At 41.3% G+C, this 17,046-nt stretch overlaps 1 protein-coding gene across 1 annotated transcript; it reads right to left on the bottom strand.

Moving 5' to 3' along the window:
* Window positions 1-8,802: 8,802 nt before the first annotated feature.
* Window positions 8,803-15,114, bottom strand: LOC141961544 (opsin-VA-like). The gene is made up of 5 exons (XM_074908498.1): window positions 14,754-15,114; window positions 13,005-13,215; window positions 12,324-12,441; window positions 10,171-10,410; window positions 8,803-9,033 (listed from the first exon to the last, which is right to left on the bottom strand). Exons 1-5 carry the CDS (start codon window positions 15,112-15,114, stop codon window positions 8,803-8,805), a joined length of 1,161 nt encoding a protein of 386 aa, XP_074764599.1.
* Window positions 15,115-17,046: the final 1,932 nt, after the last annotated feature.

Below are 17,046 nucleotides of genomic sequence, written 5' to 3'. Positions count from 1 at the left end.
CATGTTGTGCCAGACAGAAAGTTCAGCACTGTAAAGGTTGGTAACTTAGTTCGCTTGGAAGAACACCTAAAGAGTCGGAACGCCTCCCCATGGATGGGATCTGGGCACTGTGCCATGAGCCACAAGGAGGGTCCTGTTCCATACTGAAACAGCGGGGGTTCCAGCATCAGAAGGGTCCTAAATTGCTATTACCTTTTCTGTAATTCCATTTTTTTTACTCAGTACACCATTTAGCTAGCCTCGAGGGTCAGTGCCTTTCTTACTGTTATCCCACAGGAAACAGCATGACCTCATAACACAACAGTAGCTCTTATAGCAATGATAAATTATATTCCAAAAAAATAAAAATGCTATTTCCATTACAAACAAGTAAATTGATGGATTATTGCTGCAGGTTTTAAGCAAAACCACAAAGTAATTATCCCCCAGTGTCATGAAAGATTTATAGGAAGGGCAGTTTTTTTGTCTAGGTTGCATCATTAAAATGTAATAAATGATCACAAAGCAGAAGAATGGTGTAGTGTTACATTGCTAATTTTGCAAACTGTAGATAATGCTGTAAAACATTTTTTAGAAAAGGGATGTGATTTCTAAGCATACTTTTGGTGGCAAAACAAAAATTCAAGGACACAAGAGGCTGTGAGGCTGTCCACAATCAAGTGTGAGCACATTGGCTTTGGCAGCATTCACACCTTTTAGTCACGAAATCTTAAGATCTTTAACACCACTGATCGCGTAACTAACTTCTTGTATATGGTAAAATGTTCACGCTGTGCTCTTACCACATCATGCCAGAGGCGTCTCTTCAATCACTGTGTAAAACCCTTAAAAAAAGAGCCCGTCCCCTGCCCCTTTTTTTGCTTGTAGTTCTAAAATTTTTTTTTATTGTCTTATGCTGAAAGACTTAACAATTAACCTCTGGGAACTCTGTAACACTTTGTGTCACGGCTAGTGTTGTTTGGTTGGGCTACTACCAGTGCGTCAAGGTGTTCATGCATTTAAAAAGTACTCTCTGACAGGCAGGAAAAAAAAGGTCTCCTCCTCCTGAAAAGCATTACTGAAGGTATTTTAACATGAAAACTCCACTGATTCTATTATTCTTTGTTTGTATCAAAGATGGGAGCCTGTCATAAATCCATCACCTCACTAGAGACAGGGAATGTTAATGCTGGAGAACTGGTAAACATTTACAAACCCCACCTTGTTTGTATGTGCAGAACGTAAAAACCAATGCCTTGTTCAAGAAAATGGCTTTTCCCACAGTTAAGGGATACTCCTATTAATAAACCAAACAAAATCTGTCCTTTACCAGAAAATACTTGTGAGGACCTGAAAAATAACAGTGTTATGGACAGTGAGAAATGTTGCTGACACCCTTTCTTTTATGAGAATGATTGATTAATTCTTGTTCAATGTAGGCTTTGCTTGATGGAAAGAAAACATTTGTGATGCCTCTGTGGTCCTATTAAGACTAATTAATTCCTTCTCCAAATGAAATGAAGACTAATTATACTCTAATATTAATTTCCTATTTGTCCAGAACCACTAATTTTCATATCACCCTGTTGCAGCCTACATTTTTATGTCTGTGCTTGCTGCATGTTCATGTTTGTCTAACAGGGTGGCAAAATGATATAAGACAACCATAAATGTAATCTATTAAAGTGTGCTAGAGGGGCTCGTGCGAACGGAGAACATTTAAACTCTTAACAGCAATAGTTAGGCCATGAGCTAGATGTGGAATTAGACATGAACTGTTTCTTCATCAACTCTCAAGACAGAGCTTCACACTAGGAACACAGGTTTAGACCATGAACCCTTTTGTGTTACTTAGATCCTGCTCAAGTGTTTCTCAGTATATTTAATTAAATTATGACCTCTGTTCAAAACAAACTACTGATACCTTCATGCTAGTCCCACCGCTCCTAACAGACTATGAACAAATGCCCAGTTATCTCCGTTTCTCTCATACACTTTCTATACCGCTTCTATTTCTCCTTCATTGCTGCTTTCTTCACTTGACAGTGAAGAAGCGGTTCTCCTCAGAAAGTTGCTGGGCACACTGCACCATCCCCAGCCACCACCTCATGTCTTGGACACTCCTGAAAGTCAGTGGCACCTCATCTACCATCTTCTACTTCTATGCCTCAGCTTTCACCTGTTTCACCCTGACAAACTGCTTCTCAACAAATGTCTGTTAACATCTATAAATCTGGCTCTCCAGATTACATTTCCCACTTGTTTTTGTGGTACTGATTACATTCTTCATCCTAACAACCTGCACTGCATCTCACACTACCAAACATTGTTTTCCTTATGACTCCTTGACCAGTCATGCAGGTCATGAGACCTTCTCCTTATGTCACCATCTCTAAATTCAATCCACTTTTTCCTGCATAACCTAAGCAATTCCCTCCACTCCTGTGGATTCCTTACTAACAGCATGCAAATCTAGCTTCTTATTTCTAATGTGTCTCCATCCTTCCTGGTCCTGTGTTTTAGCCAGCCTCTGTTCCTGAATGTTTCACAATTGTTTTCAAAGTTGTATGTCCAAAACTGTGTGTCTGATCATCTTCTGAGATTCACATGACTCCTACTTTTTGTTTCTCCCACAGTCCTGTTAGTCAGTGACAAAACTGTCTCCTCTGACCTGGGGAGCCATCTTCATTCCACTTTGGCACAAATACTCTGTCCATGTATGAAATTATTATTTCTAATCTTGTTTTTTCCTCTGGCCACTACTACTATGTTGCCATATCTCATGTAACTATAACCTCTATTTTATTTTAGCCACACCTCTATAAGATCCACAATACCTATTGCACTGCATTGTGGCAGGTGCATCCGCCCCATGAGAGCAGAGCTTCTTGGCTGCTGAGGTTTAGCAGCTTTGGGCTGCCTTTGTTCTCAGGGCCTCGTGGCAATTAGGGCTTTTGGCCAATGAGAGCCACTATTGACCCCAGGTCAGATTGGGTCTGGGTATAAATGGAGTCCTCCGGGGGGGCTATTTGGAGCTCATCCCCTGGAGCAGCACACTGGTGTTGAGGACTCTCCCCTTGGGTCAGGACGCTGCTCAAGGAAACTCCTCGAGGGCCCTTGGGTCGGGACGGGGCCCTGAGCAGGTGCTCGAGGTTGAGAGCCCTCACTTGTCAGGTGAGTGAGAGAGCGTTTTGTGTTGTCATTACACCCTAGGTAGCAGGGCTTTGTAAGGCATTTGGGGATGTCGTTAAGCCCCAGGGAGCTGGGCTTTGTCTGCGTTTTGGGTTGCCGTTAAACCCTAGAAAGCTGTTCTGTTCTCCTCTCACAGACATTTGAACCTGTAATTTACGGAGAGCTAGTTATCTGTGTTAATAATATTTTTTGATTATTTTTGATGGGTGGCTGTTTAATTAGGAGCATCCGTAACATTCATGTAGAAGTTTCCTGTCTTCACAAGCAAGAGGCTCCATAATTCTGTACAAACTACTCCTCATTTGTTGTTAATTATTGTCATTGAGAGCAAGTGTTAGCGTTTTTAACATATATCCAATATGCTTTTTCATACTTACCTATTATCTTCTTTAGTGCTATTCTGGATCTGTACAATGCTTCTCTAAATTTGAGTTGGCTGTGAAATCTGTAAACACTTTTTATCTTCTTTACGTCTAAATACAACTGTCACACCTGTAATGATCTGAATAAGAGCAGACAGTTGAGTGCAAACAGTAAAAAAGTGGTTACAATTCCCCTTCATTTTAAAAACTAATACCTTGACAAAGACTTCTCTGTGAAAAGACTACTGCCAGAGCTTTGTCATCCAGAGAACAGCAACAATTTGAAGCCTCTAACAGGAAAATAGGGGGTTTTTTTCCCATGTTTTCTTACCATGTTACAACTTTAACAAACAAAAAGTACAGAAAATGCTACAGTTTCTAAAGAAATTTACATAAATGTAAAACTCAGTCCCTTAAAGTTATCTCAAAACTGTTTCCCATGAAAAAAAATTTATATGACAATAGTTTTTGCACAGGAAAAAAAAAAAAAACAAAACCCCAAACCAACATGTTAGAGCTTTTGACTGTGAAGGTGTTCAGGTGGCTGTCACAGTAGCGCGGCAGGTGGGTAGGCTGTGTGGACTCCTGAACTCGACCTGGGGAGAAAATCCTGCCTTCTCTTTCTAGCACTTGTGACTAAGCAAAAGGAAGCAGGGCCTGATGTTGTGACCTTTCAGTGTATTCCTACATGTTCTCTCATTCTGAGGATTCCTGTTTTGTTCCTACTGTGCTGTACTTCTCCCTTTTCCCATAAAAAAGCCCAGGTTATTTGTCTGCTCTGTGGCTGAAATGTGAGCCCTGCCCTAAAGCTCTCTATGAATGCCTGCCTTACCACCTTTGGAGCCTGACGTGAGAGGATCCACACAGCGGAAAGTGACCTGCCCCTGCCCCCGACCTGGCTGTTGGCCTGTTGGGTGGCTGCGTCTTCATTTCTGTAACAGGGAGACACTCTCCTTGACCATCTTTACAAACTCGTGTCCTCAGCTCATTTATAGATGCAAACCAAGTTTTCCTTGGTGAAACAGTCTAAAAGGCTCACCGGTACTTCACTGTGAGTGACTTGCATTGAGGATGATACAGCCAGTTATCAGATGGCGAATCTCATTTTAACTGGCTATTTTCTGAAGTTTTCCATGCATTTTTACATTGTGTTTTTCTTTGCCATTACTGAAGTTTTTATGCTTTATTCTGTACTACAGAGCTATACTGTATGTATCCTCACCTTCTCAGGAGATAATTCTGTTGCTTTTAATTAAATACTAACACTTCTGCCAGTGCTTCATGATTTAATACATCCAATACCATTAACATGTGATTAACCTAGGTCAACATATCCTTGAAAGAGAAAATCCAAGTCTTAAATGCAAAAATGCAAAAATTTTCAAATCACACCTCACTGTTTTAACAGATTAATGAGCACAAAATATGCATACAAATAATAATTGACTACCCTACCCTTTCTGTCTAACAGTATTTCCAAAACATGTAAAAGAGGCATATACATCTCTTCACTTTTCTCCTCCAGATCCCACAGGATTAATGGTAAAGAACATGAATCATGAAAGGATGTGGCTGTCTGAATGAGGTTCACAGTTTGGGTTTAAGATTGAGCACTGCAAAAGTTCAAGCCCACTGAGGCCAAAATTATACTATAAAAGACACTCACCTCATGAAATTTTGTGAGATGAATACGAAGACCATAGATATCTTGCAGTAAATTCTCACAGGTGCAGCTCATTGTGTTATTTGTAGAGTAACTCCCCTCTTTGGATGTTACCATTTTAAAATGAAATTGGGGCATTTGAATATGAACAATCCTTCTACTCAGAAAATATAAAAAGAATAAAATTGAGATTAATTTTGAGTCTAAAATGAGTTAGGAGGAAGATTGCAGTGTATAAAAATTGCTTATTAAAAATTAGGTTTTTAAGATATTACAAATTCCTTCTCTGTGTCTTGCAACTAAGTGTCTCTAGCAAGGGGGGGGGGGGGGGGGGGGGGGGGCAAGGCCCAGATGGCAGAGTCATGGCTCTGTGACCTTTGTGACAAATGGTAAATGGTATTCCAACACCATGAGGTTCACACAGCACCAACTGGCTTGCACCATTATAGGCAGGATAGTGGAGTTAACCAGGTGCCCAAAGGGAGCCCTGGCTGCTCCCAGGTAGTACCCGTTGAGCCTGCCCCTTGCTGGAGACCACGTCCATGCCTTGTGGTGCCTAGTGTGGCAGCAGTACCCCGGGGCAAGGAAAATTCACCGTGCAGCAGGTCTCCTTTGGAGCAGTGGCACAGGACTCCTGCCCTCCCCGCACTGCTCGCTCCCTCCAGCACTCCGGTGCCTCGGCTTCCTTCAGTCCTGCCCTGCAGCCGGCCGCTCGCTGTCCACCCGCAGCAGCTTGCCAGCACTTCTGGGCACTTCAGCCCTCGCCTGGCTAACCCCCATCGCTTCCTAACTGCTCCTTGCCCTCTGCGAGGGACGGATCTTGTGGAAAGGTCCGAAGAGCTGGCTCATGCTTTTGTAAGATGCAAAACAAAGCACATGACTGGGTCCTTTGGACTCACAGCTGTCCTGTGAGAACAGTGGGAAGTTGGGTAAAGGGGAAAAAGAGCAGGGCCAAAGAAGCTGGTCACTTAGTGTTAAAGGAAAGCTTTAGAGAAATACACTTGCTGAAGGGCTCACGTTTAACCTATGCACTTATACAGGATCTTTTAACAGAAAGATCTTATTGAGTAATTCTTACATATTTGATGAAAAAATATCCGCAGTTACCTAAAGCAGGTATGCATAGCTACCTATTATGACGTGTTTGTCTCAAATGTCAGACACACTACTACCTGAAGCAGCCTGCCCTTCCTCCCCCCCGACACTTCAGAAGTGAGGGCTGCAGATGGTGGGACCTCCCCCAACACACCCCCACAAGAAGGCTGGTGATAGAGGAGTGAAGAGCTCATGCTTTCTCCCATATGACTTTAATTGCTGCTTCAGTGCTTAGATTGCCTTCACAGAGCAGAAGCAAAACACATCAGAGAGGCAGGGCTGTGAAGAAGTGGGGGGGCTGGATTATCCTTTACACCCACCAGCAGGAAGGGGTATCCAAGCAGCCCATGTGAGCGTGCCAGGGCCAGAGTGGCAGCAGGGCCACGCTGCCTGTGCCTGTCCCTCCACCCCGGTGGGGAGCTCCAGTTTTTGTCTCCTCTTGAGCATGAGAATTGTGAAGAAATCAGCTTTGCAAGATACCAGGGTTTCAGAGTATGTTTCATACTGTTTCCATGTTACCTCTCCCTGATCCCCATCTGCTGCAGGAATGGTTCTTAACTTCCAACGCAGCAAGGTACTGCTCTGGGCTAGGTCTGACCACAGAGATCTCGGGTAGCCTGTCATTCCTTTTCAGAGCAATACAGTTTTTCATACTGTAACATAACAAAATAAAAAGAGAAAAAAAAGTTGGCAGAAACAAAACATCTTTATTCTGTGTGAGAAAACTGTAATTTTTTTTAAGTAAAACTGGACACTGGATGATTCATTCCGTATCACATTTCTATTGCTAAGGCCTGTACAGCACATAGCTAGTGTGGCTTCGCTATGCCACTATGGAGCAACATTTGGTTCAACTGGTGCTGTATTAATGTCTGTAACTAATACAGACTTTAATCTGTAATATTAATGTAACAATGAAATAATGGTTGTCCATACTAAAGCATTTAAATATATCCAGCCATTGCCTTCTAAAATGCATTCAATTAAGTATATATTTATATAGGATTCAAAATCTGACACACCAGCTCTAAGAAGCATTTCACACAATGTTAACCAAATGCTGTTTAAAACAGGTCTGTCTTTATTACACTTGTGGCCTTGTTTGGTTTTGCATGTAAGTGACATTCCAGTAAAGCTAAGTATATTGCTGCATGCCATTGTGTGAATTAAACATATGAGATGGAATTCAGCCATGGAAAGCTGGCAATTTCTATTCTTTTTCATTGTTTACAGGAAGTGTATTACTGTTACACTCCTTGCTTTCGATATCAAAGGTGTCATAACAAGTTAATGACCTACGCCAGGATCAGTAGATCAATTAAAAGTAGTGAGGACATGAACGCAGACACAGGAATTTAAGGAGTGAAGGGACAGAGACCCTACTGCTCCTCAAAGAACAGCAGTGCGGTGCCAGTGGCCACTCCAAGTTGCCTGCTGGTGGGCTAGGACGTTGCTCATGCTTTGTGGAGAGGCACGCCCTGGCTCAGAGTGAGAGGGGTAAAACTGCACAAATGGAAATAGAGACAGTCAATGAGCTCCAGTGTCATGTGGCCCAGCACACATAATACCTGTATTCCCTAACCACTGATTTCTGAATATTGGAATTGTTAAGCAACAGAAAAAATAGTTGTCACCTGGAGATACATGCTCTCAAGAACATGATAGAGCTTGGCTCTGCATAGTGCGGGCACATAGGGAGAAAAACTTGTGTCCCACAAAGCTCAGCTTCACAACTCTTAAGCTGAGCTACTGCCCTTCCTCCAGCATCCCTGCACAGCTGTACTTTCCTATACCCTGCTAACTCTAAAGTTGAGTTCAGTTGGAAGGGACCTACGACAATCATCTAGTCCAAATTAATTTTCTTCAAAAGTTGCCACAAGCACAGATTTTCTTGACAAAGAGGGAATGCAGAGAGAAGATACAAACAGCTCTTGACAGGGTTTGTTTTAACGAAATAGTGCTTGAGAGTCCAAGCTGCTGGAGATTTTAGTGGCCCAGATGAGGTTCTCATCAAGAACAGAAATAAATCCAGAAGCCTCTGGCTTTCTCTGCTTTTTTAGTAAAAATACCCAAACTAACCAAAAAAGCACTCAGACCCGTTCCTCCCTGAACCTCCATTGGTTGAAACTGAGTCAGCTCTGTGCTATTATTTATTCGTCTATTAGCATATTGAAGCCATGTGCCACTTCATGGTTTTGTCCAGCTGACCAAGGAGCTGTTATCAGCATAGAAGTCTCCTGCCCTTCCTGTGTTACCTGACAGCACTGCAACACAGGCTTCCTCTGATGTTATTTTCAGGACCAAGCAGGCTGTGGATTGGGAAGAGGAACACAGTGGAGGAAGGGACACACCTTAGGGCTGGGTGTTTGACTGACACGTGCTCAGGAGCCTGGAATCTCAAACCCCTGTGTCCACAGGTGCATAACATCCACACTGACAACATTTTTTGTATTAATTGATGAAAACCAGGAAATACGCTGTAGCACTGCATTAATGATCATACCTCCCACCCTACATGGGACAGGTTTTGTTTTCTGAAGCTGCCAACTGAGCAGAGGACTGGCAATTTCTGTGTTCATCTCCGGTTCTCCTCTTAGAAACGGTGCTACGTACTGCCATGGTGGCCATCTCACTGCCTCTTTTGTCCTGGGTTAGCATTGCTCTCTCTGAAGTCGGGTTCATGTTGGACTCTGCAGTTGTTATGGCACTGCAGCTGAACATTTGAATCAGACACTTCCTGAACTAGAAAGTTAAAAAAAAAAAGATCAGTCAAAACACATAAGGAATTTTTTAAAAAAGCAATCTGTGTCTTAGTTAAAAAAACTCTTGAAAATTCTCTGAGTCAGTTGGAAATATAAAGAAATAGCTCCATAAAATATATTTGCCTGTGCCACCGTGAAGAACTCTAAAATTGAGAACTAATGATGTTCTAAAAAGATTCAGACTAATGGAAAATCTTACTCTAAAAATGGTTTTCGTTTCCTGCTTGTTACTAAGACCATCTAATGGACAGAGATGGTCATTTCTCCAGGCTCATGAGTTGCTTTCATATTCTAATACACAGGTGTTCAAAGACGGTTTGTTTCCGTGTTATTCATCTCCTTGGGCAGGGTAAGACCAGCATACATCTGCCATGCACTGGGAGACCAGGGCATTGTCCATAGGGTGTGAGACAAGCAGTAGCTCTTTCTGCAGGACTGAATAAATAAATGTATTCACTTCTTGTTTAACAGTCACTTCACTATTTTCTTCTTTTCACTTATATGCTCATACTCTGTTTAATGCCACCACTCTTAGTGGCTACATTCACTCCATAAATCAATTTGAGTTTATTATTGTGCCTGTTACTGCAGTGAACACATCAGTCTGGTTCATCCCCTTGTCAGTTCTTCTCTGCATCCAATCCTCTGCTCCCATTCCAGAGAAGAAATCTCCCTGCAATGCTTCTACCCTGCCTGTACACACAACCACAAATGCAGCATTTCCTCTGACACAAAATCAAGCTATTGAAGACTTCCACCCCATCTCAAAATCAACTCACTGGTGTTGCATTCCTAAAGAATTACAAGAATGTACTGGGACAGCCTTGAAAACAGAATTTACATACAGAAAACTAACTGATGTTCACTAAGGGCTGATGGTCCTTTAAAATATCTAAACCTAATAATTATTAACATTCATATTTTAACAATGCACAGAGGCTTATTCTATCTTCCAGTAGGTAGATATACAGTGATTTTTTATTTTTTTTTTTAGTTCTAAATGCTGGATATTGCAATGCTAGTTAACTAACATGTAGGTAGGTAGAAATAGTTCATTATAAAGCAAGACAAAATAACAAAATATGACTGTTAAAGACACTTTGAGAGCATACAGTACCTGTTTGTTCATAAAGACGTAAATAATTGGATTATAAACAGTAGCTGTTTTGGAAAAGAAAGCTGGAATTGCTGCCAGACAAGGATCCAGCTCAATGGAGGGGTATGCAGTGACTAGGATAGAAAAGGCTGCATATGGCATCCAGCAGATTAGAAAGGCAATGATCATAACGACCACCATTCTAGTCACTTGTCTTTCAGGTTTCCTGGTAGTTCCCAGCCTGCCTTGCGTATCTGACACCTTTAAAGAAAAGATAGAAGATTCTAGAAAACAAACAACAAGGCCTCCAACGAGTGACCTTAGTGATCTGCGATGCTGGAAGGAAAGACATACTCTTCTTGAGTATGACAGCACACGAGGATGCTGTTACTGGACCACGGGGTGTGAATGTTACTGCTGAGAAACATGAATCCCTGTATACTGTCATGACTAAATTTTCCTGTGCTTGAGTATCTTTTGTTATTAAAGTGAGAGCAAAAAGCAATTACTGGGGCAATCTCTGTGTAGAAATCTAATTGCAGTCAGGCACACGTGCAGCCTGTAGACACTCCCAAGCTGCTCCTCGTGACTAGGCTGAAGCTAAAGTGATGGCATGGGTTTGCTGTCTAGCCTCACAAAAGTTAATCTAGCTCAGGTAACTTCATGGGTGCTGCAGCGCACCCCACAGCAGTGCAGAAATGCCTTTAAATCCCATCTGTGAGGAAAGTAATCCTAATTATTTCAGCCAAATTAGAGACAAGATTTGGCCTCTATTTAGAATGCTAAATAACAGAATACAGTGACCCTGACAGAATGAACAACTGGCAGTACCCAATCCAACAGTAAGTTACCTCTAAAAACATGAAACAAAAATTAGGGCTACTAATGGTATATCTGTATAGCTCTAGAAGAACCTGGTGCCAGGTCTTGTAATAATACATGCTAATAAAAAAAGAATTTTTGGTATAACATGGCCTTTTATCTTTCCACAATAACATTAGAACTGAATGGAGACATTTTCCCCAACAACCCTGGCACTGCACTCAGATAAAAGTTCTGGATATTCAGAATAACAGAATCAGGTTTTATTTTAGGAGAGTCTGAGTCATCAGCAATTATTTTCTTCACGCGTGTCCGTATCTCGTACTTCACGCCCCTGCCTTCAGGCCAGCAGACACGGTGCTGCCCTGCCAGGGGCGCTGCAGCAACGTCAGCCCGGGGAACTTCTCGTGTTCAGTACTGACATCAACCCCTCCCCACCATTCAGCCTTCTCTCCCTGCGTGCCTCCCGGAGGACATCAAGAAAATTCCATTTAGAGGAATCACAGTGCCACCTGAAGTATGCATGCTCCCATCTGTGTTTTTTAATGAGAAAATAAAGCACTTCTTGCATTTCCCTTCTCGTTTGCCTTACTTGGAGAAAACAACACTCAAATACAAGCATTTGACTATCCCAAATACTTCAAAAACAGTAAATGGAAGAAATTTACTGAATATGTTACTGAAGCAATAAGACAAGGCATCTTTGCAGTAAATATTGTCCCAAAATACTGTTCCCAAATCCTGTCCAAATAGGAATCTTCCTATTCTACCGTTGTCTTTCTAACTTTTTGCAGATTCTCTTTTGTATTGGGTCAACATAATCCTTAAATAAAATTCAAAAGCATTTCTCAAGTATTTTAAATATTCCTGGATAATCTAATATTTTTACCAAACAGCATTACATTATTTACAAATGCCTCATCTTATTTTGCATGTAAGTGATACAGCGTATTAGCCAGCACTCCTAAAGTTTACAAAATGCAGTCATTTTAAAACTAAGTTCTGATTTACCTGGTTTGAGTCTTAGGAAACATCACTGAATTGAAGTACAATTGTAAATAAACCAATACTGGATCATTCAGTTTGTTTATTATTTATGAGGCAGACATTCTTTCACTTGGATGATGTTTGTCTAATCGGATGTACTGATAAATGATGCAAACAGCACACTTTGACAAATCATTTCTGTGTGTAAGGATAATTATTTAACACAAGATGATAACTGAGTGCATTTGCTGCCTCATAATTTGAACTGATTATGTCTGATCTTGATTAGAAAATCAAATACAAAAATTCCAAACGTTTGCATACATACACATTTAAAGAATTTGCTTGTAAGTGCTGCTTCTTACCTTTCTTAGCTTCCGCATCAGTTTTCCATAGGATACCAAAATCACTGATAAAGGCACTATAAAACAGGTGGTGAAGAATGCAATAATGTACGTATGGTCAGTAAAAGCTCCTGAGTACCTGTATAAAACACAAAATACATTGTGTATGTATTACTAACGTGTGTTGTTATTATTTTCTTTAAAGATTAATTTTGCGCTTCAAAGCTGTCACTAGCATTCTTGTCAACTGCTTTCATTCCAAGTGCCCTTTTACAGCTCTGGTCCTATCACCAGATGGAGCCCTGGGCTGGGACAGGATCCCATGAGGGTAAGCACAGCATCACAGGGTGGGAACGGACATGTGGTCAGTCCAACCTCCTGCTCAGAGGGGAGTCAGCTATGGGGTTAGACCAGGTTGCTCAGAGCTTTCTCCAGTCTTCTGAAAAATCTTTGTCCTCTTTGAATCCTGACAAAAAGCACAAGGTATAGGATATCTATTTTCATTAGAGATGGCAGCATCTCCCTTTAGATTTTTTTTTTTTTAAATCTGTTCTTGGCAGACTTTTCTCAGTTTTGTTGCAACTGTCTTTACACCCATTTTGCAGAGATGTACATCGTCTTTAAACCTTTCAATTCCTGCCCCTGAGATGTCCTGAGCTGCAAGTGCCATTTCTTTACCATACTCTGCAAGACTGGCCTTACCAGTTAGGCTCACAAGTAGTTCCAATCTTACTGGTGGTGTAACTGCTCCAACCCATTGTTGGTGGAATGGTCCAAATGAAGGAAAAGGTCCACACAAAGGCAATGCCTAGGGCAGCATGCTTCCCCCTCAAGCGCATGTTTCCCATGGGGCGGCAGATCACAATGTACCGCTCAAAAGCCAACAGAGCAAGAGACCAGAGAGCAACAATGCCTATAGAAAGAAAACACAGTCACGATCAGAAATCGGAAAAAAAAAAAAAAAAAGAAAAGAAAAATTAATTCACTGAAAAGCAAACACCATCCCACATCACAGAATCACAGAATTGTTTAGGTTGAAAGGCATCTTTGGAGGTCACCTAGTTCAACAGCCCCAGAGTGAAGCATGGCCCATGCAGCAGGTAGTGCAGGACCAAGGCCAGCTGGCTTTTGAGTATCGCCGCAGATGGCAACTCCACAGCCACTCTGGGCAACCTGTTCCTGTGTTTGACCACCCACCACATCAGGCACCATTTCCCTCAATGCAAGTTCTGAAAGGATGTGCAATTTATGTGCATTATTCTAATATTTATTAAGAGCACAAGATTTTAATATTTGTTTAGTTTGTCAGTCTACTGTATATTGACTACAAAACCAAGCAGCTAATCGGGTCATTTAACTGACGATGACTTCTTTTTTTCATTTGGTTCTGCTCTGAAACAATGCAAACTATGTGTAGCTTCCAAATTTACAAATTAAGATATATCTTCAAAATGCTGTCTTTGCAAGAAACGTCATAATTCAGACTGTCATAAAACTCTAACGTACAGACAACTGCTCACAACATCAAATTACCAGTTTATGAGGCACATACCACCTGGTTGGCCACCAAAATCTGAAAATAGCCTCATCTTTCTTCATGGCACATGGCTCGCATGTCACTAACTATTTTAGTAGCAGTGTCCCTCACTGGCATTCCGTCTGTGTGGCTTAGCCAGGCTGAGAGCAACTGTGGGACTCCTTTTGATGCTAAGGATCAGCAATGTGTTTGACAGAGCAGTGACAGTCAGAAGGCTGTCTTCACTATGCAACTTCAGAAACAGGAAAAGGGAGGTAGGAATGAATGTCTATCTCAAGTAAGTAGAGTGCCATTTTAAACTAATTTCCCATTTATTCTGCAGAGGTGTATTTACACAGGGAACTAATGTGGTGAGGATATTCCCTTTTAGAATACTTCTAATACTTTTTGTGTAACTAGTGAAACAAAGCCAAGAAAAAGAATCACAAAAAGATGTAGATGTGTGGAGTGACTGTTAGAGGTGTGTCATGATTCCTCAGAGCCACTGGAGGGGAGCTAACATAAGGTTTTTCTGTGCCCTGGTATTTTCCACAGTTTAAGAGCAGCCACTCTTCTCTCTCTCTTATTTATCCATATATGCACACACCTAAATCCAAACCAAAATTCACATAATGATTTTATTCCTGACATTGTTTTACCACCCCCCCAACTGTTATTCTAGTAGCAAGCTTTTCCTCATTAAAAACATATTCAGTGCTCAGCACACATGTGAGAAACCACTGATATATGACAGAGATAGTGATATATGCTATTCACTCACACATGAGATCCACTACAGAATACATGTAACTGGGGAACCAGTTAATTCAAAGGCATGCAAAGTCAGTGACATGGGAAGCTGCAGGATAGCTAGTAGAATGCACTGAAGGAAGTTGAAGAAAAGAACACACAACTACAAACAAAATCAAGCTTACCAAAAAATGTGACAGCAAATCCTTCCAGTACACAAGCCCAGTATCCCATATAAAAATAACCTTTCAGATTCGTTAAAAAGCTGATGGTGCCACCAGTCAGTGAGACCAGGAAATCAGCCACAGACAAATTGACTATAACATAATTGACAGGTTGTCTCAATTGCTTGAACTTAAAAGTTACCAGGATTACAGCCAGGTTCTCAGCAAGCGACAGGGAGGTCACCACCAACATTACAGCTGCCAGGAGCCTGAAGTGCCAGGGCTGGATGGAGTCCAAGGGACGACGGAAGGGATCCCATCTGGCAGGGCCAGAGGAACTGGACAACAGCGACTCATTTTCAGGTGCTCTGAATGAATCCATTTTTTAATTCTCACTGGCAAAATAATATTGTATAATACTGGAGTTTCTAATCTGTAAATAATATTCAGAATTAAAAGGAGAAATTTGCTTTCTCTAGCAGAACTGCGAACAAAATCTCCATGCTTCTGCTTTCTAGTAGTAGTCCAGGAAACAAAATTTTGGTCAGAGGAAAGTTTAGTGCAGTGCAGTGAATGTGGGAACAGGGATGAGCGAGAAAATCTCTTAAAGCAACTTCTGCCCCTCTCTGCCAGTAGTCTCCTGCCTCTGTGCCTTTATCTGTAATAAAGCCCAGCTATAAAAGCTGCCGGTTTCCTCCTTCTGCAGCAGCCAACAGCAGTGCTAAAATACCCCTCAGAGCACCCCTATTCCGCAAGGAAAAATGAAGCGTCGGCTTGGAACCCTCCCTGACCCTTAGCACTGTAACAATGAAGCTTCCTTCTGTTAATAGCGAGGGTGGAGTGATGCTCCTCCCGCCCTGCGCTGCGGGAAGCACAGCAAGGGGAAAGCTTCCACCTGACTTGTCTTCTTGAAAGAGGGCAGCTCTGAGAAGATGAACAGGCAATGAGACTGCACTACAAACCCCTGCCCACATCTCCAGCTGGCTTATTTCCTCAGAACTGAAGCTCCAAATTAGGTAAGTTTTCTGTGTTATTCGGTGGAATTTCATCTTCTATCAGAGACAGCACAGTTTTTATCTCTGATGAAGCATAATAATTATAACTACAGCTTTAGTACTAAAAACTCAAAGATGCACAACAGTATTTTAAAGATAGAATTTGTAAATACATGAAAAGAAATAAAATCAGTACAGCATGACAACAGACAGCAGGAAAATTAAATAGGTAGTCATATATTTCTAATAAAAATGACTGGATGTATTTGCACGCTTTGATAATTTATTAGCAGTTAAGAGTTATTTATGTTCGTTTCCTGAGATGAGTAGCTCGGTCATCTCTGCACCCTAATGAGACACAATACTGCCACAGATATTCTAGTACTCCTGTACTAAAGGGCGGCCTGTAATTATTTCACAAATTAAGCTAGATACCCCAAGAATATGGAAATCATTCAGCTGTATTATGAGATAATACTTTGGGAACATAACTGTTAATCAGAGCCTCAGAGTATTAAGCACAAAAGCAATCCAGTTCCCATACTGGAGAGTTCACACTTGGACACACACCATATACAACACGTGAAAAAGCAAACAGAAGCTGGGGTGAGAGTGAAAATTAGTAACACTGCCTGCCCATACATTCCCTTGAGTTTATACTGGCTTTGGTTTGTACATGAAACACTTTCTTAACACAGGTTAAAATCTTTTGGTATGCACTAATGGAATCAAAAGGATTTCTGACACTGGCATAAAGAGTTATGCATCAGGAAATTTCAGAACATTATGAACTAAAAAAAACCCAACTTCTTCCTACTTACCATAACCAAAACAGCAAGGATCTTTTCAAATGCTTAGTATATACTCAACTGAAAAGGAAAGACACAGACCTTAAGCCGATCAAATCTAATAACAAAACCACTCACAAAATAATACTTATTCAACAGGAATATTTTAAAATTCCAAGTGTCATTAATGAAAGAAGGATCAAGACACAGCAACATTAAAATGCCTCCAGCTAGTCCCTGCATGGCATGAGTCAGCACAGTTCCACTGCCTGCATCCTACAGCAGAAGATCCGGACCACAACTTTAACATCAAGTTTGAATCCCTTGCACTGCAGGCCTTTTTTTGTCCAAATAATACAGACTTTTTTTTTTTTTTTTAATTTTGTTATAAGGCTTTTTTCTGAAATCAGTCTCAGATAAATTTAGAAAGACAAAGCATTGCCTTATGAGCACAGGGAGAACAGCAGAATCTCAGGTCTGCCACCATTTAAGCGACAACTGCTCTCCAGCATCATATCACAAGACCCTTAT

Source organism: Athene noctua, chromosome 5 (assembly GCF_965140245.1).
Source record: "Athene noctua chromosome 5, bAthNoc1.hap1.1, whole genome shotgun sequence".
NCBI lineage: Eukaryota > Metazoa > Chordata > Aves > Strigiformes > Strigidae > Athene > Athene noctua.
Note: the sequence above shows the minus strand (reverse complement) of the source record. Positions and strands in the feature narration are given on the sequence as shown.